Below are 26,770 nucleotides of genomic sequence, written 5' to 3' on the forward strand. Positions count from 1 at the left end.
CATTCATCTCGTATGATTAGATCCAGCTACACTAATCTAATACATGGCTGCGTTTGAAAAACCGACTTATCCCGGATGAGTGTCACCGGCATTAACTTATCCAAGATGAGGCACCCGATCTCGGATGATTTAAGCGACATACGGAAAATAACCCCCTGAACAGCCCAAAAATCCCAGTTGCTATAATCATTTCTTATCATCCTGATCTCGGTCAAGTCGGCTCATTCGCTGTTCCTTCTGATTCCCTTCATCAATACCATTCTGTAAAATAAAGGATGATTGTACTCTAATATAGATTCCGCCTGTAAATTATAGGGATATTGCATTAAATCTTTAAGAGATGTTGTGTATCAATATGGATATAAACCTGTTACGCTGCCGCATTCAAGTTGACTGCCAATACCTTACATTGATATTGTGCCGCTATAGTGCCATCTATTGGACGTTTCCTGTATTGCATGGTGAAACAACAGTTATATGTGTTGTGGGCTGGTAACATCACTTCAAGAGACGCCCACCAAATCAACAGGCTAACTAAAATGATAGACTTATTTATATGATGCACTCTACCTCTCTGGTGGTCGTAGCAAAGGAGATAATGAAGATTAAACTGAGTGCCATTATAAACAAAGCCACGCATTATCTCTGTGACACGACAAACATGGAGGACTTTCAGCCAACGAATAATTCAGCAGAAGTGCGTCAAAAATCACCACTGGGGGGTCCTTTATACCAACAGCAATACGTCTGCAAAGCACCTCAATGGGACTGGGACAGCCAGGTCCGAAGTTTTCTTAAATCTTCTTGCTTAGTGTGTGTGTTGAGACCAAAGTGTGTCTACATATTTATTTATTTATCTCTCCCTCTCTATTTATTTATTTAAAGAACTTCTGCAAAAACCCAAATTTCCTCTTTGTCTGTCTGTCTAAATGTCCCCTACTATGAAGTTCGCTCACGGTCAGCTGCCTCCCGACGACTCCCCAACATCAAAAAGTATCCCTGGACTGCTTAGTGCTCCTACCCATCAATGTAAGCAGTCGGGCTGATCCACAGGCACCTATGCTTTGAATTTCCCTTTGGGATTAGTAAAGTTTATCCAATTTAATCAACTACACGTGTCAGACATAATGAAATGTAAAATGTAGAACGATAAACGGATCGAGAAATCTGCGGAAAAAACAAACAAAACTAAACAAATAATGGCCTCCCCGGGCCGTCGGTATTTTTTATAACGGGACCGCACCCCAACCACATCCACAAAGAAAGGAAAGTCATTTACCTCAAGTGGCCGATTATTTCACAGACCGCAGGACAAGAAGGTTGATCTCAAAATGGCAAAACGAAAATTCATAAATCCGATGGCCAGAGAGATGACCATAAATGGCTGACGTGTCCTTTCTCTGCTAAAGATAAGTTTCGATTTCGCAGAAACTGTACTCCCTAAAAAGGCAGGAATTTCATGGAATGTGGAAGATTGCCAGTGTAACGCTAAACACCGCCACCTAGCGTTCGCGAGGTACAATTATACTCGCACTAACGTGCTCTCATTCGCCTCGTCGCTAACTAATTCTTTAATAATTCTTTGCATTTATATAGCGCTTTTCTCACTACTCAACACGCTTAGCAATTGCAGGTTTAAGTGCCTTGCTCAGCGGCCCAACAGAGCAGAGTCCCTATTGCCATTTACAGGATTCAAACCGGCAACCTTCCTATTGCCAGTGCTAACTGCGCTCTACACGTTCTTTGCACTTACGTGCCTTCCCTAACCTGTTAAAAAATCAAAAACGATTTTCTTCCCTTATCTGTCCCTAATACTGTAGCACACTCACACCACCTGTCCCCTCGAGCAGCCCTTCCACTTGCTCTCCCTATGGCAAGCTTGGACGCGGTATCCGAACGGGCTTTTCACCGCTACCTGGCAGACCCCCGTCTCTAATCCGGGGCGGTAACGATAGGCCTCCACTCGCACTTGAAGTTAACTCTTCTATAGGGTGGTCTAGATCTAACTATGCAATTATTACTTTGCATTGCGTGAAAAGTTGCATAGTTAGATCTGAACCACCCTGTACTGAGCCACAGTCGGAAGGGGCCGTCAGCGCAATTAGTGCTGCGGCGTTTCCCTCCGACTGGTTCTCTCTCTCTCTCTCTCTCTCGAGAGAGAGAGAGAGCGGCTGCCGGCAATTTATTGCCTCTTTTTATGCCATCCCGCTCACGCTACACTAGGAGAACAATTTCTGCCACAGCAAGAAGCGATACCGCAGGAATTCCACACCTACCTATACGAGGCTTGCCGTCGTCACTGTAACCTTAGTATATGGAGGTCTTACAACTGACCCGCGCAGCCCTCCGTCTCTCCTGGCCCGGAGCAGTAATCCGTCAGTCCTGTAAACAATTCAAATGTCCAGTATTTTATGCACACACTTTCTCACAGTAACACTCACATTAGCTGGGAGTATTTAAGTCTGTGTGCCTGTCCCTTCATCCTACCTTGTTCTTTTAGACAGGGCTTTCTGCCGCGGTCTCCGTCGGAGGGTTCTTGAAATTACAATTTTAGTGAAATATCGCTTACCTTTGGGGGTGGCGCCTTTGGGGGGGCGCGATAGCAGGTCCTTTTGTCACCGTCAGCTCATCATACAAATATGCGGGGCCTCTGCAAGACATTCCAATCCGTTATAGACTGAAATACGGTACGCGGTGGATTTCTTCTAATTCCTGCAACCGTTGCGAGCGCGGAAAGAAGCTTTTCAAAGTTGAAACTTATCAAAAATGACCAATGTCGCAAAACAAACTGTGCAGTTTAGCTATTTTGTCAATCGAAAAGGAACTTGCCTCAACATTGGACTACGAGGATTTTATCAGTACCGCCGCTCCCTATATACGCAGAGTACGTAGTCTGCGTAGGGCACCAACTCCCAGGGGGGCACCATCCCAGCTGCTCAAAAAAAAATCGTTTTTATATATTATAATAATAGTACTAGGGTGTTGTACCGTGTTAGCCATTATGAATGTAGAGAAAAGCCAAGCAAAATGACACCTTTTACATCTTGCCTGAAGAAGGGGCCTGAGTTGCCTCGAAAGCTTGCATATTGTAATCTTTCTAGTTAGCCAATAAAAGGTGTCATTTTGCTTGGCTTTTCTCTATATTATAATAATACATTATTATTAATAATATACATATACAAATAAACAAAAATATAAACGTATATATTGCATTTTACGGTGAACGCAGAGTAGGCTCAGCACACGTGATGACGCGCGCGCCCTCACCTCTGTTACGGCTGCCTAACTAATATTTGGGGGAGGGGGCACAAAAGTAAATTTCTGCTTAGGGCACCCATTTGGCCAGCAGCGGCCCTGGATCTTATCAACGATTTTGCTCAGCGAAAAGCCAGAAAAGTTTACTTCCGTCTGTGACTGTCTAAGCAGCTGTTTGGGAAGTGTTCGTTTTATTACAAGTGTTCTGGTTCTCCGTAATTAAATACATTTGCCGACTCCAGCGGGTTCGACAGAAACGACTGTTATCTAGTTTGTTAATTTTGTGTGCAAAATGTTTCTGAATCATTAATTAAGTTGGTTAAAGGCCACTAAACCAATATAAGAACAATTACAATACGTAATGTAATCAAGCAGCCAGTGGTACATACATAAGGCCCCGCGTACTCCTCTGCTTACCTGTCGGGTGTTCGTTTCACAGAGCACCGTCTGCAGCCGCCTTTTCGCTCCTCACGTCCGGGGGTCACCAAATCACGTGGAAGCGAAAAACACACGCTGAAGATTCTCACTTTAAATGAAGGTTAAAGGAGTCGAAGGATAGGCAAACAGAATAATTACATTTATTGCAATAAACGATAACACGGACTCAACCCAACCGAATTAAGCCGAGCCCTGAACACACCAAAAATCCCCGTTTTTATAGTCATTTCTTATCATGCTGACCTCCCTCAAGTCTGTTGATTCGCTGCTGCTCCTCACTCCCTTCTGCAGCTGGCAGACCTCAAAAGCTGTCATGGGAATCTTCCTTATCTCTCATATTCTGTTATTCACTTTCACGTTTTGCTTCGTTTATTTTGTGGATGGCCTTGAGCTTGCAGGTGTCCCCCCCCCCCCTCCCACTTCCATTCTTGGACTGTCTGTCTTCTCATTCCCCCTTCCTTTGTCCTTGAGCTAACGAGATATAAAGCGAAGCTTTAATTAAAAAAGAAATATGGCATGTGCCTTTATTTAACCATTTGCTTAGTGTGCCTGACGAGTATTAATACTTGCACTAAGGGTTATGTTTATACGTTTTTCTATATTTATTTATGCTAATACATGAATAAAATAATTTCTTATTTTCCATGCTAACTGACGGGAATTTTATGGACTCTCAAAAATACATAAAACACCTCTGAAATTCAGACCAGTGGTCAGCCTAATAGGTGGACCAACTTACAACTTATCAAAAAGACTTTTCCAGGGGCTCAAACATTTAACTTATGACTCGGAATTTTCGGGGAACCAGCGCAGAGTTGGAATTGCAACGCCGAGGACGAGGTCAGGGTCTCGTTTGACGTCATATCACTATATATTCTCAATCTGTGCCCCCCCCCCCCCCCCCCCAAATGAAGCTATACAAGGGGTGGAGGACGTCGAATAAATGAACAAGACGTCAAAATTAATTTTTTACATTTTTATTTCAAATTTGCAAGCATATAATCACAACGAATGCATTGTGAATTTCCCATTGGGATTAATAAAGTATCTATCTATCTATCTATCTATCTATCTATCTATCTATCTATCTATCTATCTATCTATCTATCTATCTATCTATCTATCTATCTATAACTAACATTAAAATAAAACATTTCTAAGGCATTGATCTAATGAGTAATTCCGAGCGGCGCCGCTGCTGCTGCCGCTTTTATAGTCGCGTATTTTCAATCCAGAAAGTTCGAGACGTATCGGTATCTGTCGCGAACATTCGCGTAACAGTAGGTCAGGTGATAATGTGGCGCGACTGCACCAAATTGGCATAAATTGAGTTAAATAATTTACTGCGTATTGCGTTATTTTCATGGTACAACTAACAGCGGTATAATATTTGTCGGACGAAAAAACGTTTGTCTCGCGCAGATTGACTTCATTGGTGTCCTCATTTACAAGATTTTTAAAAATCAAAAACATATTTAATCGTTTCTTTACATAAAACATAATGAAATAAGAATAATTTATTCTTTGTTTTTGGGATTAGGATTACTACCAAAAATCACACAAGGCATTTTAACAGGTATTAAAGCACTTTAAAAAAAATAAATTGAAAATATTTCATCGAAGTTAGCCGAACACACGCAAATCTTATGGAAGTAAAAATGATAGGATACGGCGACACCGCACGAGTATCATACCTTTGTTAGTTGTATCATGGGTTATTCTCATCTATCTTATATTATGCAGGGGGTGCAGAATTATTCCAGGTAGTAAATACGAAAGTTTCCGAACTGCTGCTATATACTATGATTCCGATTCATCTGGCCACAGAAACACTATTAATGAGACTGAATAATGACCCCACCATAAAGGCAAGAACGAAGCTACACCCTAAAGACATCCATCCATCCATCCATCCATCCATCCATCCATCCATCCATCGTCCAACCCGCTGAATCCGAACACAGGGTCACGGGGGTCTGCTGGAGCCAATCCCATCCAACACAGGGCGCAAGGCAGGAAACAAACCCTGGGCAGGGTGCCAGCCCACAAGCATACACCGAGCACACACTAGGGATAATTTAGGATCGCCAATTCACCTAACCTGCATGTCTTTGGACTGTGGTAGGAAACCCACAAAGACACGGGGAGAACATGCAAACTCCACGCAACGCTACCCACTGCGCCACAGTGCCGCCTACCGTCAATACCATTCTGTAAAATAAAGGATGTTTGTACTCTAATATAGATTCCGCCTGTAAATTATAGGGATATTGTATTAAATCTTTAAGAGATGTTGTGTATCAATATGGATATAAACCTGTTACGCTGCCGCATTCAAGTTGAATGCCAATACCTTACTTTGATATTGTGCCGCTATAGTGCCATCTATTGGACGTTTCCTGTATTGCATTGTGAAACAACATTTATATGTGTTGTGGGCTGGTAACATCACTTCAAGAGACGCCCACCAAATCAACACACTAACTAAAAGGGCAGACTTATTTATATGATGCACTCTGACTCTCTGGAGGTCGTAGCAAAGGAGATAATGAAGATAAAACTGAGTGCCATTATAAACAATGCCGCGCATTATCTCTGTGACTTGCCAAACATGGAGGACTTTCAACCAACGAATAATTCAGCAGAAGTGCATCAAAAATCATCACTTGGACCTTTATACCAACAGCAATATGTCTGCATAGCACCTCAATGGGACTGGGACAGCCAGGCCCGAAGTTTTCTTTAATCTTCTTGCTAAGTGTGTGTGTTGAGACCAAAGTGTGTCTACATATTTATCTATCTATCTCTCTCTCTATTTATTTATTTAAAGAGCTTCTGTAAAACCCTAAATTTCCTCCTTGGACAAATCAATTTCTCTCTGTCTATCTAAATGTCCCCTACTATGGAGTTCGCTCACGGTCAGCTGCCTCCTGACGACCCCCCAACATCAGAAAGTATCCTGGGACTGCTTAGTGCTTCTACCCATCGATGTCTGCAGTCGGGCCGATCCACAAGCACCTATTGTAAGAGCCATTTTCCTTGTTCTATAAGATTCATGAATGTTTATTAGATGACAATGCATAAACTATGGAAGGTTCCTATAACCCCCGTGAACAGAATCATTTTGGTATGTTCTTGCCATTTCTAATAGCTTGGAGTAAACATTATTCTTCAGTTAGTGTCAGCCTTGCCTTGTATAAGGTGTAGAGGCATACGGTTTGTAACCGTGATCGCACGTCACCGGGCCTGGGCACTTGCCTATGTGCCAACCGGCTTACAAGCCTTTAGAGTGCGTGAAGTAAATATTCACTTAACAGCACTTCATTTATGTGTTGTGCCGTACGTAAAGCGTACAGAAAAAGAACTTAAGAACCTTTAAGTAGGAAAGAAGAAATTAAGAACCTTTAAGTACAGAAGAAGAATTTAAGAACCTTTAAGTACAGAAGAAGAAATTAAGAACCTTTAAGTACGAAAGAAGAAATTAAGAACCTTTAAGTATAAAAATATTAAAGTCTTTCAAGAAAAGCTAAGTTTATAGAAGATTCATTTTCCCCTTTTTTTTGCCTTTTATTCTACGTGTGTAACTATTTTTTCTTTTGTTCTTGTTTGGATAATTCGCTTTTAACTTTCACTATAAAACCTTTAAAAACGAACTCTTGGACTCTGTGAATTCTTTTGACACACGTCTTACCCTTATATTTTTGCAGCTACACCTATGCTTTGAATTTCCCTATAGGATGAATAAAGTTTATCCAATTTAATCAATTACACGTGTCAGACATAATGAAATGTGTAAAATGCAGAACGATAAACGGATCGAGAAATCTGCGGAAAAAACAAACAAAACTAAACAAATAATGGCCTCTCTGGGCCGTCGGTAAGTTTTATAACGGGACCGCACCCCAACCACATTGACAAAGAAAAAGAAAGTCATTTACTTCAAGTGGCCGATTATTTCACAGACCGCAGGAGAAGAAGGTCGATCTCAAAATGGCAAAATTGAAAACAGGACGAAAATTCAAAAATCCGATGGCCAGAGAGACGGCGATTAATGGCTGACGTGTCCTTTCTCTGCTAAAGATAAGTTTCGATTTCGCAGAAACTGTACTCCCTAAAAAGGCAGGAATTCCATGGAATGTGGGAGATTACGAGCGTAAAGCTAAACACCGCCACCTAGCGTTCGCGAGGTACAGTTGGGGATCATGACGGGTCCTCGTTTAGCCGAGAATTCTCCTTTATCTCCATAGCGGCACAGACTGTAAGTGTTGTAAACCCAAACTGAGAGAAATGACGGCATCTTATCGTCTCAAACCGAAAGAACAAGCAGCTCAGCCCTGACTTCTCCGACACCACAGATGTCAGCTCTTGCTGGAGAATCCCCAGACCATTTGGGAATGCAATTCTTTCAGCGTGTCCTGGGTGTGCCAGGACGCGTCCGGAGAAACTCCATCCTTACGATGTCCCCAAAAATACGTCATCAAGACCCCGAGTCCAAGCGGCTGAAATGAGGTTTGTCCGCAGGGCCGACGCTCCGTGACTGAAATGACGTGTGCAATGGAAGTGGCCAGACCTGCTTGGCCTATCATCATCATCATCCAATGTCAAATCCACTCTGTCAGTAAACGCTGGCGCACCTTTCAGTCAAACACCCCAAAGATGACCTTCTGCTCTCTTATTATCCGTCGTTGCGAGACTGCGCTTTCAGGCGACACAGAAGCCTCCATTGATTCTCCGAGCTGGTAAACTCGGCAGCGACACTCACGTCTCTCGTTTTTTCTTGGTGAATTCAGATTGTTCAACTACCTCGTCTAAATCATTTTGATCAGAATCGTTTTCAGATTCAAACGTATTATATAGTACGGCCAATAACAAGGCAACTTTCTGCTCACCGCTTTTGTTGCGTTGTGCCGACTGCTTTTAGATCAGATACACAAAAGTGTCCGTTTAAAAATTCCCGATGGGGATGGGGAGCGGGGTTTGGTTAGAAAGTAAACTGAAGTTGTTGGTGATGATTACTGGAATTCACCTCGCTGGAGCCTGAGCGGCACTAACACGATGTGTACTGAATGAGCAACCACAGCAGAGTGCCTCTGCGTTTTATTCATTGACGGAGTTAAAGATCTTGACTGCTGAATAACATAAAAATAAAAAATAAATCAATCAATCAGACGGACTGTCGTCAACTGGCACAGTCACAGAATATGAAAAACAGAAGAAAAAGTCGCAATACAGAAGCTCAGTGCAAGTTATTTATAACAACTTTAACAGAACTGGGGTGGCGCTGCGCGGGGCTGGGGGTTAGCCACCCACCTCCAGACTTGTTTATCCCTCTAAACAAATTCTTAAAATAATTATATATGCCAAACAGGCAAACACGGTGATTTTCTGAATATATCAAATCATTCCCGAATATATAAAGTCAAAACTTGAAAATATAGATTCAGAATACATAAAGTCATTCCTGATTTTATAAAGTCTATCCATCCATTATCCAGCCCGCTATATCCCAACTACAGGGTCACGGGGGTCCGCCGGAGCCAATCCCAGCCAACAGAGGGCGCAAGGCAGGGAAACAAACCCCGGGCAGGGCGCCAGCCCACCGCAGGGCACACACACAGACAATCCACCTAACCTGCATGTCTTTGAACCTGGAGCACCGGGAGCACACCCACGCAGACATGGGGAGAACATGCAAACTCCACGCAGGGAGGACTGCGCCACCATGCCGCTCATTTTATAAAGTCAGCGTCGGAATACATAAACTCATTCCTGAATATATAAGTCAAAGTCAAAATATATTGATTGAAACGACTCAGGTGCGTTTCAATGAGTTTCTAGTACAACGTAATGAAATAAGTTAACAAAACAGAAAAATATTTTTTAAAAAACTGTTCAGTTAATGCATTCAAAATGATGTATGTGCCCGGCGTTTTGAACACTATATTTATTTATTCTTTTTGTATGGGCGCATTTTTGGACGAACCTCAGAAGCCCGATCCCTCTGAGAGGCTTCTGTCGAAGTTTACCTTTCACTAGTAGCAATAATATAAAATGTTTTGAATGTTGATTGATGAAAAGCGCCCACGCTTTTATTTTACGAGTGATGTATGAGAGACTTATTATTACTTTTTAGTACACTTTTTAAACTTAATATAAGCATGGTTTTTAAAAAGTATATATATATATATATATATATATATATATATATATATATATATATATTCACGGCATTCGTAGTCTGTGTCACAATCTGATTGTATGGGTGGTTACCTACCAGGTAACGCTTGTGGTTGGCCAGCAAGTCTGCTAACATCCACCACGGTGCCAGTGTGTACGCCTGATGAGCCCAGGATTAGGGCAAACACGTGTCGCGTACTCTTTGCATTTATTTGACAGCAAACTATTTTCAACCATTCTATGATCTGCTTCTCACAACTGAGGGCACCGTGACAGATGTTAGCAGACTTGCTGACCAACCACAAGCGTTATCTGGTAGGTAACCACCCATACAATCAGATTGTGATTCAGACTACGAATGCCGTGAATGTAATTACCCCGATCTACATGCTGTCAAATAAATGAACCACACGCCGTGGCGCAACGTTAGGGGCATCGCCTCTGGCGGTGACGTCCGAGGTTCGATTCCCGAGAGGGAGTGCAGTGAGTGTGTACACCTGATGAGCCAAGAATTAGGGGGAAACACGTGTCGCATACTCTTTGCATTATTTGACAGTAAACTATTTCAACTATATATATATATATATATATACAATTTTCAACTTTTTAGTCTTGGGTTTGTTTTAGTATAATTTGTACTCAATATTTGAACACTTCCTTTGACGTTTATATGCACACATCTTCATACAAGATGCAGTTACTAGCGCCATCTATTGGTGAAATCTTGAAGTATTCTTCAAATGAAAATTTCATTTCTTAATTCACATGGATTGATCGATCAATTAGTGAAAGTGATTATCCGTCCATCCATCCATTTTCCAACCCGCTGAATCCGAACACAGGGTCACGGGGGTCTGCTGGAGCCAATCCCAGCCAACACAGGGCACAAGGCAGGAACCAATCCTGGGCAGGGTGCCAACCCACTGCAGGAAAGTGATTATTGATTCATGTATTGTCAACGGAAGTGAGTAAGTGTGCACAATCTCAAGTCCTTTGGACAATAGGAAGTGGGTTCAATATCGATTACAAGATTTGTACCAAACAACAAACAGGTGAAGCTAATATGATTGTGGTAATAATAAAATGACAAGGAAATCAGAGAATATTTCAATATTTGTGAATTGTCCTAACTTTATATATTCGGGAATGACTTTATTTATTATGAATTTCTTCAGCTCTTATGTGTTTCTATTTCTTGTACCCTTTTGCTTATTGTGCGTCTGATATGTTGGGTTTTATTGTACAGCACTCTGGTCAGCCTTGATGTTGTTTTTAAAGTGCTTTATTAATAATATAAATAAATAAATTGTGACACTGACTTTATATATTCAACTTTTCATTTTATATATTCAGGAAAGACTTTATATATTCCGACACTGACTTTATATAATCAGGCTTTGGTGTTATGTATTCAGAACGCTGACTTTATATATTCAGAAAATCGTCGGCCAGTCAGTCAGTGTCCAACCCGCTATATCGTAACACAGGATCACGGGGGATCTTCTGGAGCCAATCTCAGCCAGCACAGGGCACAAGGCAGGAACAAATCCCGGGCAGGGTGCCAGCCTACCGCAGGGCACACCAAGCACAATTTAGGAACACCAATGCACCTGGAGACACGGGGAGAACATGCAGACTCCACAGAGGTAGGACCCTGGACACAAACCCAGGCCTCCTTACTGTGAGGCAGGAGCACTACCACTGCGCCACCATGCTGCCCAAAAGTCATTGTATTTGCCTGTTTAAATTTCACAAGTATATCACGTCTAATACATATATTATCAATACATGTTATTTACAGCGGCACGGTGGCGCAGTGGGTAGCGCTGCTGCCTTGCAGTTAGGAGACCTGGGTTCGCTTCCCGGGTCCACCCTGCGTGGAGTTTGCATGTTCTCCCCGTGACTGCGTGGATTTCCTCCGGGCGCTCCGGTTTCCTCCCACAGTCCAAAGACATGCAGGTTAGGTGGATTGGCAATCCTAAATTCGCCCTAGTGTGTGTTTGTGTGTGTCCTGCGGTGGGTTGGTTCCCTGCCTTGTGCCCTGTGTTGGCTGGGATTGGCTCCAGCAGACCCCCGTGACCCTGTGTTCGGATTCAGCGGGTTGGAAAATGGATGGATGGATGGATGTTATTTACATGATAAACTGTGCACAGTAAAAATGAACTGAATAAATTGAAAATAAAGGTGCCAGAGTGATACTTCAGAGTGATGCCATTGGGGTTCCCAAAAATGAAGGTTCCAGAAAGACCCTTCTTTATTTATTTGTCACGATAGGAAGCCTAAGATTTCATTTCTTTTCCTACATATTACCAACTTCATATGCAAAGAACCCTTCCCAGACTGAAATGGTGTTTGGTCAAACTAAAATTCAACAAGGAGCCATAGCGCCCAGCAAAGAACATGTCAAATGCGACTCCCCCATCGGACAGCAGTTAACGGAGATTTGGCATCGCCTCGTTTTTCTGTCAGGTTTGCCAGATGCCTGCACTTTAAGACTTCAGGATTTTCTGTTTCGACCAATCGATATAATTATAAGAAAGGTGTGGGAATTTATTTCAGTGAGCACTAAACAGAAAGGAGGAAATGGTTCGCCTGCACGTTAAAATGTGATTAGATGTTGTGATTCCAAGCATTTGTTTCCAACATTCTGTCCTACCCTTATAAATAGGGTCTCAAGCTGGATGTTGATTGGGGTCTCACACGTGCGTTTGGGAGACAGTCAAAGGGCTCAACTCAGGGCAATGACATGCCGGACCAAGGGTTCTAATGAGCCGGTTCTTCTATTTCTACAGAAGGAAAGCTCACGTGAAAACATCACTTCCGCCTCCAATCCTGATCTCACTTCTGGCCCCTGATGATGACCCCACTTCCACTTCCTGCCCTAAAACACACCCTTCCTGCCATTTATCTTCATTTCATTGCATGTTTAAGTGTGTGGACTCAGTCCTTTGTGACTACTCACTTTTGCAAATTACTTCACAGTATGTGGCGGGCTGCCTGGGGTTTGTTTCCTGCCTTGCACCCTGTGTTGGCTGGGATTGGCTCCAGCAGACCCCCGTGACCCTGTAGTTAGTATATAGCGGGTTGGATAATGGATGGACAGGTGGATATACGGGGTGGATCCCCAAACCTTTTTTCCTTGTATTTTGTTATTCTTACACTGGCTGTTCAGAGTCCCAAGTCATGTTGGCAGGGACGCACACTCTGATGATGCAAAGCCATTAAGGGTGACGTCCAATACTGGGTGGAATTGCATGTCCCTGCTCCGGGCTCAAGTGGAGGATTCTGCTTTCACTGGAGTGCTAAGTGGTCCTTTGTCCGTGGTGTGGTCCTGCCTTCCTCAGATTGCTGTTAGGCTCTTTGATGGGTCAACCACAACTTTATAGGGAAAAGCAGAACTCCTGGAACAGCAGTTGAGGTGCTCAAGTTCCCATATTGAAGGACTGTTGCGTTTCAGTCTTTTTACGCTGGGCTCGGTCACCAGCACAGAGCTTGGCTTGGAAGAGCGTGGATCTTTGAGCTTCTTTAGGGCTTCCAGCTCCAAGGTTCTACAGAGAGAAGCTTACAGGACCATAGAAAGTTGATGAGATTTTATGCTTCATAAGAGAGTTTGTGGTCTTCCGCTCCAAAGAGACCACAATGCTGGACGCACCTGATCTTAAAGGAGGCAACAGGACTAGTTACAGATCCAATGCCAGTTTATCGGTGTGTTATTTTGTCCATCGCATTCACTGAACATTTTCAGTTATGAACTTAAAATTGAAGTCCATTTGGACACCTGTTTGTCTGTAGGAGCCTCTGCCGAGGTGTCCATTTAACTCCCATTTGCACCTTTGTTATCAGGTGAGGTACAGAGCTGAGCAAACGGTTTGTAAATCTGAAGTTCAGCCATTTAATGGAATGCAAGAAGATGTGCAGCTGGCTCTGTGCATCTCCATTACATCTCCTGTCCGGTGTGCCGCTGAAGTCTAGCCAAGTTGGCACTGTCCACTTTATCCTAAAAGAACTTATGTGGTGGAAAGACAAGGTATGAGATGGTAGGCTTTTTGTGCTTTGGTTTGCTTGGATATCAGAAAAAGTAACGTTGTCCCTGTGGTGAACCGCGGTGGTGTCATCTGCAGAGGTTTCATTAACACGTTTTTACACTCAGCTGTACCCTGGTGCAGTGCTAATTTAGACAGGTCTGGACCAGGCCTCCTCCAGTTAGCAGGGACTTCTATTTCTTCAGCTGTCTCCTCAGTCCATTTCTTTCATTCCCTTGTTTTCTAATGGATGTCTGTACTTTGCTTTACCACTCTTCTTCTTTTTTGTGCTGTTCTTCCTCATCTGTGCTTCTCCACAATATTTTTTATCAGGTGGCATACCTGCTTGAAATGAACTTGGTCTACTTGAACTCTTGAAATGTCACAGCAGGCATACAGTGATGAAATGATTAGCCGTGCTGCAGTATTTTAGTGGTTGAAGAACTTTTAAGGTCAGCAACCCACGAGCAGATGACAACGCGCATTCGGGGAGGCCATCCACCGGATTTACAGACGTCAGCATTGCCAAGGCTAATGAATTGTTGAAAGAAGACAGAACGTCAGCATTGCACTTCTTGAAATTGGTTTGGACCACGCAGGAACAGTCTCAATGCTGCTCAAATCTGGGCATTCACAAGGCTGAAAAGACAACTAAGCCGAAAGACGTTCTCTTCAGATGAGGAGAAGTGAAAACTGTCATGGCCGCATTGTTAAAAGTGATGTCTGTTACTTGTCTCTAAAACTGTTTTGCGCTGTTGTAAAGAATTTCAAAGTAGTGTCCTTCACATTGAAGACAAAGTAAAATATTCTGAGCTTGTGGCATCCTCTGATGCTGAAGGGAAAAAGTCCAGACTTGTTACTTTTCCATCAGCCCTCGTATTTGAGAATCAGTCACTTCTGAGAAAATTTCACTTCTGCTATTTCTGAATTTCTTTTCAAATATGTCCGTTTCCCGTTGTTTCTTAGCCTGACTGCGGATGATTTCATGTTTTCATAAATGCCACCCCACCTGAGGTCTCTCCTCTTCTCCCCATCTCAGGTCGTTCCCCGTTCTTGTCGTGAATATCTTACTTTATCAGTACAGGTGATTTGCTTTGGAATGACACAATGTCATTGTGTGGTTCTGTTGCCATGATGGGTTGTCCATTTGCCGGGGGTGTGGCTACTGAAGTCGTGTCTGATGATGTCACTAAGATAACATATAAGGAGGCGGAGCACAACAATCCTTATTCACACTTCTGTCTCTCTAACCATTTAGAGTGGTTCAGGGGTTTGAGTTTGGGCACTTGATGAGTTTTCTGAGTTCTTCTGGCTTCAATTTTTGGTTAAAACGGCGGTTCTCAAACTGTGGGGCGCACCAAAAAAAGGTAACAAAAAAAGGGGGCGCGAATGTTGCCATTTGTGGTGTAATTTCGCTATTCGTAGGAAAATTATAAACTTGTAGCGATGTATCGGCAACAAAAAAAAAGGAATAAATTTTATTAGGGTTTCAATTGGGGGGGCGCGATTAAAACTGTTATGAAAACTCGGGTCGCAAATACTTAAAGGTTGAGAAACGCTGGGTTAAAGTTTGTTTTTCAGCCTCTCATTCCGTCTTCCGACCTGGTCCATTTTTGCCCTTTTGACTTGCCTTATTCCAATCTTGGCAGTATCCAAGTATGAGTGCTGAGATGGTAAAAATCAGCAAAATAACTGAAACTCTCCAATTACGACATGAAGAATTAAAACCCAATATGACGACCGGAGTTCTCCATTCATCTTCACCATAGAAAGCATTGTAGGGTGTCACAAGAATAGAAAGGAGACATTAAAAATGGTTGAGGCAGCCACCTGTATACTGTGCCCTGGATGGAAACTGGGTTTGGTTTAAGAGTTGTGTTCAAGTTCAGTTCCAAAACAGAACTGATTTAAGGCTGTAAAGAGGGCGGTTTTAAAAGCAGAGACAGGAAGTGATGTCATCAGGGACCAGAAGTGATATCATTAATGACAGCAGAAGTGCCGTCATCAGGACTAGAAGTGATGCCATCATCTGCACCAGAAAAGGAAGTGATGTCATCGATGGCACTGGCTGCAGAAGTGATGTCTTCAATGACACCTGAATTCTGTGGGATTTCCCGTGGATGGTCAGCAGATAATTGAGAGAGAAAGTCAGTGCAGCTCGCCACCTCCTGGTCTGGTGTGGAACTACCATTATTGAGGCCCTTTAGCTGCCTCCATGAGTGACAGGGGTTAGCAGAATCAATTGTTTTATTAAAGAAGGGGGAAAAATGTTAATGAAATTTCAGCCCATATAGCGTGACACACATCAAAAGGAATTAGATTTGATTTGATTTACTTTATTAATCCCCAATGACAATTTGTCTTTGCTATTATTATTTTTTTATTATTTATAAGTGATGCAATAAATTGGGGTCCAAGCAGAGACAATCTATTCAGGTTAAGGTGTGGAGTGGCTGCTGACCAACTAGAATATTCTATTTCAGTTCATTAAAGTCAAGTCAAGTTGGCGAGTATGCACTGGTACATTGTGTTGCCGCACCCACTACACAATGAAACAACTCGGGATCCCGGTTGGCAACCCCCCAGGGGGGTATTTTCCGTTCGTCACTTAAATCATCCGAGATCAGATGCCTCATCTTGGATGAGTTAACTCTTTGAGGGCTGAATATTTTTTCCAAAGAATGATGCTTTCACACAGAAATCAACATATAACGTCTGTTGCTGCATGCTGTGGCTACCAGTTTGCCAAGAATGAGCGGCAGGCTTGCTGTCTTCACATGGCTGGGACAGCAATGGAGGCAGTCACGATCGCAGTGCATTACAATCTGGATTCTACCTCTTGTCATTTTTAAGTGGCAGTCCACACCTGGCAAAAATTGTCAGTAACACTACTAGCTGGGAACTGATCAGCTGAAGCTGAAGCATTTTGCTTTTCGCATTCGCTTTGATCTCTTGCCAGATCTCAGTGCTATTTTTGCCGTTGTGTGCGCCTTGAAACTCCCGTGAGCTTAGGGAATCTCGGTCAAACCAATGAATCTAACTTTCCTTCTAGCAACGAGAGTCCAACGTAACGGTTGGTTTAGTCACAGTTTACAGTTGATTACCATCTTCAACTCCTCCTTTTGACAAAAGTCAACATCAGCCCTGAAAGAGTTAATGCCGGTGACACTCATCCAGATTAGTCGGTTTTTCAAAGGCAGCCGTGTAGTAGATTAGTGTAGCTGGATCTAATCATCCGAGATGAATGTGCGCGCCTGCACTGAGTGAAAAGCCCATATATATTAAGTCTAGAAAACATGATCAGCAAGTCTTTGATAGGCTGTAACAAAATGACGAAAGAACGGGCGCATTTTTTTCACACAAGCGGTGCAAGACCTTTTACTCGGAGGACATGAAGAATTTCAAGATTTAATATGCACAAGGGGTAACACTGCAAAAGCAGCCCAAACCAGAAAAGACGGCTGGCAAAAAGTGGCCGACAAATTAAACGCTGAGTAGTGTGCATTGTACTTACTGAAAGCAGCGTTTCATTTCCTATGTGTCAGATTAATTATTATTTAATATGTCATAATTCCAGATCAAACGTGAGCACAAGGAGAACACGGGAACAGGTTAAAGTGAAGTACAAGAATATACTTCAAACTAGTAAATGTTGATATATAACTATTTAAAGGATTGTTGACATAAAGAATCATATATAATATAAAGAACATTAATTTTAAAGCTAATAAGAAGGCAGACAAGCAAAAAACAGGTGGAGGTCCATGCGGTCCAGACCTAACCCCTGCAGAAGAGTGGGCTCTCCAGCACAATGCCCATCACCCTCTTTGAGGGCATTCCAGGGGGAAGCTCCTCCTCAGAACCAGTGGCAGGATGCAGTGGTCACTTCATTTCAGGTAAAGGATGGTCATTGCATATATTTGTCCTCCATGTGTGCCATATGTATGTTCCATATAGCCCTCTTTTTTTTGTTGGGTCAGTTGCAGGGAATGTCATATCCCTTGAACCTGTGTCTGACCAACGAGATATTGACGAAGGTCAAATATTTGATGAAGACACTGTGTCTGATTATTCATCAGGAGGAGAGGTACATTTTCCAAATCAAACTCCACTCTGATCAGTCCCATGTGCCCCAATCATATTTGTTTATCCTGGTAATGAGAATGTTAGGCTGATTGTGAGATTCTTTATGGAACTGTGGGTGTTTTAGCCTGTGTATTATCTACCTGTAATGGCATGAAACGCCTTTTATTGTCTGCACACGCAGGTGTCCAGGAAACACTATGAAAACCCGAAGGAAATATTTCAGAGCCAAACAGACTTTACGAATTGCCTGGCAAACTGCACTTTTAGTTTAATTTTCTGCATCACCTACAGTATGTAAAAAAATTGGGGCTTACAAAAAACCTCAAAGCAATGCCTACTGTCTGTGTGGTCGTGAGAGCCCGACTTCGCCGAGTTTGACTTTGAATATAAGGTCCTGATAAATCTTTGAGGTACAATATTCCCCCTTGGCTAAAGCGATATCTTTCAACAAGAATTTCCTCCAGGAGCAATAAAGGATCTTGCTGATCATGCAAACCCGTCTCTATATGAAATTCTCTGCTTATAATTTGCGTACTGATATCAATTGGTCACTCATTCATGAATGGTGAAGCCCTGACTGAATGAATTCCACGCATGGACACTGATTAAGTGTGTGAGCTAATCCTTGTTTACATTGATCAGGTTTGCGGATTTGGATGTGCTGCTATGACGACACTTCCAGCAAGAGTTTCGAAAAACCGACAGATCCAGGATCAGGCCACATCATCAACAATAACATCTGGCTAAACGAGTAATCCACGTAGTCCCACCCTCCAGAAATGACCCTCTATCTTCTTCAACCAGGTGTGACGTGGATGACCCTTTGGCCTGGTCCAGCCACTTGGGTCTCCAAACAATGAGGATCTTACGAGCTGGATCACCCTCAGGAAATCGTGCCACATGGCCGTAGTGCCGTAACTGACGCTCCCTCACAATGCAGGTCATGTGCCTCATTCGAGACTCCATGAGCAACAGTGGACCCCAAGGATTTTCCGTAGAGACACAGTACCAAAGGAGTCCAATCTTCGTCTCAGGTCACTGGAAAGCGTCCATGTCTCACAAACAGGAAGCACCAGGACTCTAAAGAATTGGACCTTCGTCCTTTTCCAGAGATATCGAGAGCACCACACACCCCTTTAAAGTGACCTCATGACCCCCCCATGCTCTCCCACTCTGTTTACTGACTTCATAGGAAGAGTCACCAGAGACATGAGTGGCACTGCCAATGGTCCCAATTTAAATCGGTACAGTAGATATCTATATGTTGTCACAAATGTGTGCTTGGGAGACCACTTCTAGGCTCATGTAAATGTCATTACACTCCTAACCAGGGGTTGGCGCTGTTGCCGATTGCCTTTTCTCTTCCTGCCTTTGCAGAAGTAGTCCTAGACAGTAAAGCCCCTAATGACATCACTTGCAGTTCTTGACCATCCAAACCCTCTTGTTCCTGTTCTCCCAGCTGAAAAATGGCTCAGCCACTATCTTGGAGTCGGTTGAAGATCAGCTCATGTATTAAAAGACAGAAACGTACCTTGTTGTTTCATTTTCCATTCTGCCAGTTATATGGGCGATCACTACGGTATCCCATCTCTTTATCTGTTTCTGTTCCCTGATTTTATAGTGATAATTAACTCTGAAGCAGTAAAATTTTTTTTATTTCCACCAATTTAGTAGCAGATCTGCAATTAGCAGCCCTTACGTTACAATAGAAACCATGCGTCATATCAGTTGACGGCAAACCTCTAGGAACAGGAAAAATAAACCAAACAACACCTATGATCATCACTTGGTAAAGAGCTGAAACGCTTTTGGAAGCAATGTGTTTCTTAGTGAATCCATGGAATGATCTTCAGGTCATTCGGAGGTCTGGGCGATGAAAACATCACCTCATCGTTGACTGGCAGCTCAAAACAAAACAGGGAGTTCTTTCCGTAAGAGCAAACGTTTCACACCTTCAATACTACACTACGATGAGACAGAGGAGTCTTTACCTTCTTATTATCTCAATTTGAATAAACTAAAGATCTACACAACGTTCCCCCCCAGTCCCCTCACGTAGACCATATGATTGTGCACTTCATTGAGTCTCCGGCACACGTTAACCCAAAAGAGAAACGTGCATCCTTTGTCGTCCAGAAAGTCCTGCCATGGCCGGATATATCCAGGAAGTTGTAGAGACGGGCCTAATTCAACCGTCCAATCATCCTCTGGGGGCGGGGCTTACCTTTGTGCCAGGCACTTAAATCAGATCACAATAAAAAAACAATTAAGACGAGCCATTTCTTCAGTCTTGAATTAGGTGAACAGGTTTGCTATTTTTTACCGAGTTACAGTATATTTACAAAGTGCCTGCAATTGAATCAGAACAGGAGGAGGAGACGAGTAGGAAGCCACCATTAATACTTCTGCTGGTCAACTATGAGGATCAAGTTACCCCCTTTGGTTTGGCGAATGCGCCAGATGTCGGTCAACGTTTTTAATAGGACTTACTGCTTTGGTTTAAATTGACATATTAATCGTCTCAAATGAGAATCAACAGTAATATGAATCATGGAGGAGAATTCTAAACTAGAACTTACGAGTCAATACATTTATGAGAACCTAGAAACGTGAACATTTCACAAGGACTTTATTTTACTTTGGGTTATAATGTTTCATGAGAAGGATTAGGGATGGACAAGCTCAACTTTCAGTTGTTTCAAATTGGAAACTTCCAGAAAGCAAGAAACAAAACGCAAAGCTTTAGATCAGGTGGAGCCAGCGGATCAATAATCACAGCCTGTGTCTGAAGGGCGATTGTGGAACTATTAATGAATAATTCACATAGGCTGCTTATTATCCCTGACAATTCCCTGCTTAACCCTTCCAAATCCAAACACGTGAAGAGGAAGAAAAGCACCTGTGATGGACAATCCAGAGTACCAGCCATTATGGACACTGCCGCTCCCTTACCTGGCCAGTAGGCCTTGATAATAGGAGGTCAGAGAGTGTGCTAGGACTCAGCCGTGGAAGGATTTTGCAGGAGCTAAACCGAAAGTGGTGTCCTTACAACCACTGAGCAGCATCTGGGATGGACTTGGGAACCTGGAAGCTATGGGAAGAGTGCAAGTGGACTGGGTGGCAGCATCCCATCCGACAAACTCCAGTATGGACGCCTGTAGGGCAGCATGTGAGTTACAGTCCCATAGGCCTGCCCTATAGGGTTCTGTGAGGACCACCATGGGGAACTCTTAGATATTGATATTACAAGGGGTGTGGTGGTCCTACATGACCTAGGAGTGCTACCTGGGGATAACATATTAAGTATTCTTGAGTCTGGAGATAAAAGAAAGAGCCTACCACTTGACTGAAGGAGAGAAAAAGAAAAGGAAGAAAAAGAAGAGCAAGAGTTGTGCAGCCTCGTGAACAAAAGACGCCTGCATGAAGGCATTGCTTAAATTTAAAACACTTTAACTGAAGTGGGACTGTTGTGGTGCAATTGGGTCTGGAGGTTTTGGGTGCTGAATGCCCCCTAGTGGCCAAACTCCTTAATAGGAACAGTAAATCAATCAATCATTTCTTTTCTAACAAGTGGCAATTACTCCAAACCCACAACAAAGGTTTTCCAGATTTCTCTTTCTTTTACAACTTATCCTGCCCCAAGCTTTGCCGAGGATAAAGCTTCTTGTAAAAGAATGACTTCCAATAATAATTAATAACAATAATAATAATTCATTACATTTATATAGCGCTTTTCTCAGTACTCAAAGCGCTATCCACACAGGGAGGAACTGGGAAGCGAACCCACAATCTTCCACAGTCTCCTTACAAGCAAAACAGCAGCACTACCACTGCACCACGTGTGAGGACAAGTCCAGTGCCCACCATGTTTGGGACAAAGAGACATTTCTCCTTGGTTTATACCACTGATTGAAGGTTTAAAATGACAAACAGTTCAGACGTGTGATTAAAGTGCACACTGCAGACCTTCACTTAAGAAGATTTACAGACATTTCTGTCACACAACACTCTTTTTAAGTGGTCCCCCCATTTCAGGGCACCATAATATTTGGAACACAGCAATGGCAGGTCTGTCAAAGCCGTTGTCATATTTAGGACTTTGTCACAAATCACTTACATGAAATGACTGCTGTAAGTCACTGATATCAGGAGGTGCTGAGGGTCTTCTTCTCTGGTGATGCTCTGCCAAATCTCTAATGCAGCCATCTTCAGCTCCTTCTTGTTTCGAGGGGTTTCTCCCTTTCAGGTTTTCTCTTAAGCATTTGGAAGGCCTGTGCAATTGGATTTAAATCGGGTGATTGGCTTATTTTAGGTTTTACAAACTCCTGTGTAGCATCAGCATTATGTTTGGCTCATTATCTTGTTGTAGGATGAAGCACTGTCCAAAGTGTTTGGAGGCATTAACAGGAACTCGAGCAGATCAGATGTTTCTAACAAACCCCAGAATCCATTGTGCGGCGGCCATCAGTCAGCAGACCCATTATCAATGAAGAGAAGTGTGCCAGCCATTAACACCCCCAGCACTGCCATGTTTAACAGGTGAGGTGGTCTGCTTTGGATCTTAGGCAGTTCCTATTGGTCTCCACACTTTGCTCTTGCCATCACTCTGATGAGGTTCATCTTTGTCTCGTCTGCCCACAAGACCTTTTCTCAGAATTCTGCAGGATCTTAAGTCCTTTTTCACAAATTGTAATCAGGCCTTCCTGTTTTTACGGTGTTCATCTTGCAGTGTGTCCTCTGTGTTTCTGGTCATGAAGTCTCCAGGTGATAGTCATCTCTGACACACACACACACACACACACGCACACACACACACACACACACACCTGCCTCCTGAAGGTTGTTTCTGATCTGCCGCACAGGCGTTTGGGGCTTTATACCATAGTGAGGATTCCTCTGCCATCAGCCATGGAGCTCTTCCTTGGCCTACCAGTACCTTTGTGATTACTGAGCCCACCATGTGTTTTCTTCTTCATGACATTCCAGACAGTTGATTTTGATCATTCTACAGTTTTATTGATGTCTCCACTGGTTTGATTCTTGCTTTTAAGCTTCATAATGGCTTCTTCGACTTTCATAGTCACAGCTCTTGTCCTCATGTTGAACTCTGGTGACTACAGCCTCCAAAGGGTAGAAGCAAGCCGAGGTATCTTATGACATTCAGTGCTGTAATAATCAAATCACATTTAATCAAGCAGATGTACAGAAAACAATGCATCAGTATTCCAGAGCATAGAAAACCAAATCAAGAGACAGAAACAGAAATTGCTAATAAAACTAAAAACATACACAGATCAGCAGGACCAGATAACATCCCTGGGCGGGCTCTCAGAGCATATGCCAACGAGCTGGCTGATGTTCTCTCCTCCATCTTCAACTTTTCCCTCAGTCACAGCATCTTTCCGTCCTGCTTTAAGTTACAGGCCGGTAGCACTCACTCCAATCATCATGAAGTATTTTGAGAGAGTGGTGCTGGCCCACATTCAGAGCAGCATACCGTACACTCTGGACTCCCTGCAGTATGCCTATCGACCCAACAGGTCCACCTCAGATGCCATCGCGGCCGCACTACATTATTCCCTCTCCCATCTGGAGAACAAACACTCTTACATCAGGATGCTCTTGTTGACTACAGCTCCGCCTTTAACAAGGCTATCCCCCATAAACTGTCTGCACCCCACCCTCTGTGACTGGCAGGCCCCAGTCTGTAAGGATTGGTAATAGGATTTCAGCTACCCTACAGGGATGCGTCCTCAGCCCCGTCCTCTACACCCTGTTCACCCACGACTGTGTCGCCTCTCAGATGACACCACAGTGATAGGACGCATCACTAGTGGGAATGAGGTGGCCTACAAGAGGGAGGTGGACAGTCTGGCTTCATGGTGTGAGGACAACAACTTCACCCTCGACACAGACAAGACGAAGGAGATGATAGTGGACATGAGGAAGGAGGGGAGACCTCACCGGCCACTGTTTATCTGAGGGCTTGAAGTAGAGAGGGTGAGCAGCATTAAATACCTGGGTGTCTACATCAGTGAGGACCTCACTTGGACACTTAACACCACACAGCTGGTCAAGAGGGCTCAACAGCGGCTCTACTTTCTGAGGAGGCTGAGGAAGTTTGGTATGTCGACTAAGATCCTTGGCAACTTTTACAGCTGCATTGTTGAGAGCATCTTGACCAGCTGCATCACCGTGTGGTACACCAACACCACCGCTATGGACCGCAAATGCCTGCAGAGAGTGGTAAAGACTGCTGAGAAGATCAGCAGGACCCCACTGCCCTCTCTGCAGAGCATCTACAACTGCAGAGTCCGCAGGAGAACTGCCTCAATCCTCAGGGACACCCCAACATGAACTGTTCACACTTCTACCCTCAGGCAGGAAGTATAGACGTATGAAATACAGGACTTCCAGGCTAAAGAACTCTCTTTCCCAAGGCCATTAGACTCCTAAATAACTGACTGGAGTGTATAACCGTGGGCCACCTTATTCTATCGACCTCACACAACTGTATTTGACTTGTCCATCACGCACCTACCTGCACATTACACTTTATACTTCTATTCTGTTTTTATACTTTATGCTGCCTCTGTTACTTATTATCTATCTGCTACTTATTATTTATGTTTATCTTTATACGTTGGTTTTGTCATTTGGTGTGGACAGCAAAGAAAGAATTTCATTGTACAGGGAAACGTGTTTCCTTACTGTGCACACGACAATAAACTTTGAACTTGAAAAATAGGCATCAACTGTGGTGGGTCCTGTGCTGGGGGTGATGTGCTTTACATGCTGCAGATTACTTTCTAAAGTAACAAAAACACAAAACTTATTTTATTGAAGTAAAAAGTAACTTAAAAAGGAAAACACTTTACAGCATTACTAGCAAAGTGACACCCACAGTTTGTACAGCATTCCATTTTCTTAATACGAATCATGTAACGTGTTCAGTTACTTTTGTTTGCAACTATGGAGTGACGTAACATTCCTCAACCCTGGGCAGAACCAGCAACGTTGTCCATCTAGACCTTTTACTTTCAATCTGTAGTTTGGTGATCCATTTTGCTTGCTTGGTGTGTTCTTGATCATCTTTATAAAATTTTTCTACAAAATTCAACTTCTTTTGGTCAAGGTACTCTCAGGTCATTTTCCCCACATAACTTTCCGTAGAACTTGTTTGTGTTTTCTTCTCTCCAGTGTGATTTCTTTGGTGTTTCTGAAGAGTACTCTTGTCTCTGAATTGTTTTCCACATTCAAAACCACAATGAGGCTTCACGTCTGAGTGAATTCTTTTGTGCCTCTGAAGATGGTCTCTTCGTAAAAAATGTTTGCCACATTCAGAACAACAATAGGGCTTCTGTCCTGTGTGAATTCTTTGGTGGGTGCGAAGACTACCCTTGTCTCTGAATTGTTTGCCACATTCAGAACAACAATAGGGCTTCTCTCCTGTGTGAATTCTTTGGTGAACATCAAGACTACTCTTGTCATAGAATTGTTTGCCACATTCAAAACAACAAAATGGCTTCTCTCCTGTGTGAATTCTTTGGTGGGTGCGAAGACTACCCTTGTCTCTGAATTGTTTGCCACATTCAGAACAACAATAGGGCTTCTCTCCTGTGTGAATTCTTTGGTGAACATCAAGACTACTCTTGTCATAGAATTGTTTGCCACATTCAAAACAACAAAATGGCTTCTCTCCTGTGTGAATTCTTTGGTGGGTGCGAAGACTACCCTTGTCTCTGAATTGTTTGCCACATTCAGAACAACAATAGGGCTTCTCGCCTGTGTGAATTCTTTGGTGAACATCAAGACTACTCTTGTCATAGAATTGTTTGCCACATTCAAAACAACAAAATGGCTTATCTCCTGTGTGAATTCTTTGGTGTTTCTGAACACTATGTTTGTGAAAGAATTTTTTACCACATTCAGAACAAGAAAAGGGCTTTTCTCCTATGTGAATTCTTTGGTGAACCTGAAGATTACTCTTGTCATTTAATTGTTTGCCACATTCAGAACAACAATAAAGCTTCTCTCCTGTGTGAATTTTTTGGTGGCTGTGAAGACTACCCTTGTCTCTGAATTGTTTGACACATTCAGAACAGCAATATGGCTTCTCTCCTGTGTGAATTCTTTGGTGGCTCTGAAGACCGCTTCTCTGTGAAAACGTTTTGCCACATTCAGAACAGCAATACGGCTTCTCTCCTGTGTGAATGCTTTTGTGTCTCTCAAGAATCCCCTTCTCATAGAATTGTTTGCCACAATCAGAACAGCTGTGAGGTTTGCCTCCTGTATCTAAAAGGAAAAGAAAACATTGTTGTCAATACCATATTATTGGCATTAAGTCACAATGTTAAATAAATGCTGGTTGAAATTAGCAACCAGCTTTGATTAGCATAAGCAATTGCAAAATATAAGTTGCATGTGGAAAGACACCCAACTTGTTCCTTTTACCTTCTGTATTACTGCATGAGCACAACCATTGTGGAAAAGAAGTTTCAATAGTAGAGATTAATGGACACATTTTGTTAACTACATTACAGAACTACATCATACTGTTATCATTCTCTTAAAATAGTAGTTAAAATTAGATCTATTTCTTGATTAATGGAAGTAAAAAGTGATAATCATCAGCTGTCATGGTACCGAAGAGTTAAATTTATAAAATGGAGCACCATGTCATGCATGTGAGATGCCCCTTTAATAGACAGAATTTCCCCCAACATTTTTTTCACAATTAGACTAAAGTTACTGAACTGTAAAATGTGAATGTAAAGGACTCATTTAAATCA

General features: G+C 42.8%; 2 protein-coding genes across 4 annotated transcripts in view; one reads left to right on the forward strand and one right to left on the reverse strand.

Annotated features, from left to right (window-relative positions):
- The window catches only part of LOC114669326 (zinc finger protein OZF-like), a 523,681-nt gene that overhangs the window by 235,001 nt on the left and 261,910 nt on the right, over window positions 1-26,770 (forward strand). The gene's annotated exons all lie outside the window — the stretch shown is intronic.
- LOC114669345 (oocyte zinc finger protein XlCOF6-like) overlaps window positions 25,120-26,770 on the reverse strand; it is a 71,084-nt gene continuing 69,433 nt past the window's right edge. The window contains exon 5 of the mRNA XM_051921749.1: window positions 25,120-26,199. Within this exon, the coding sequence (XP_051777709.1) occupies window positions 25,120-26,199 (1,080 nt within the window). The remainder of the gene's footprint in view (window positions 26,200-26,770) is intronic.

Source organism: Erpetoichthys calabaricus, assembly GCF_900747795.2.
Source record: "Erpetoichthys calabaricus chromosome 1 unlocalized genomic scaffold, fErpCal1.3 SUPER_1_unloc_22, whole genome shotgun sequence".
Classification (NCBI taxonomy): Eukaryota; Metazoa; Chordata; class Cladistia; order Polypteriformes; family Polypteridae; genus Erpetoichthys; species Erpetoichthys calabaricus.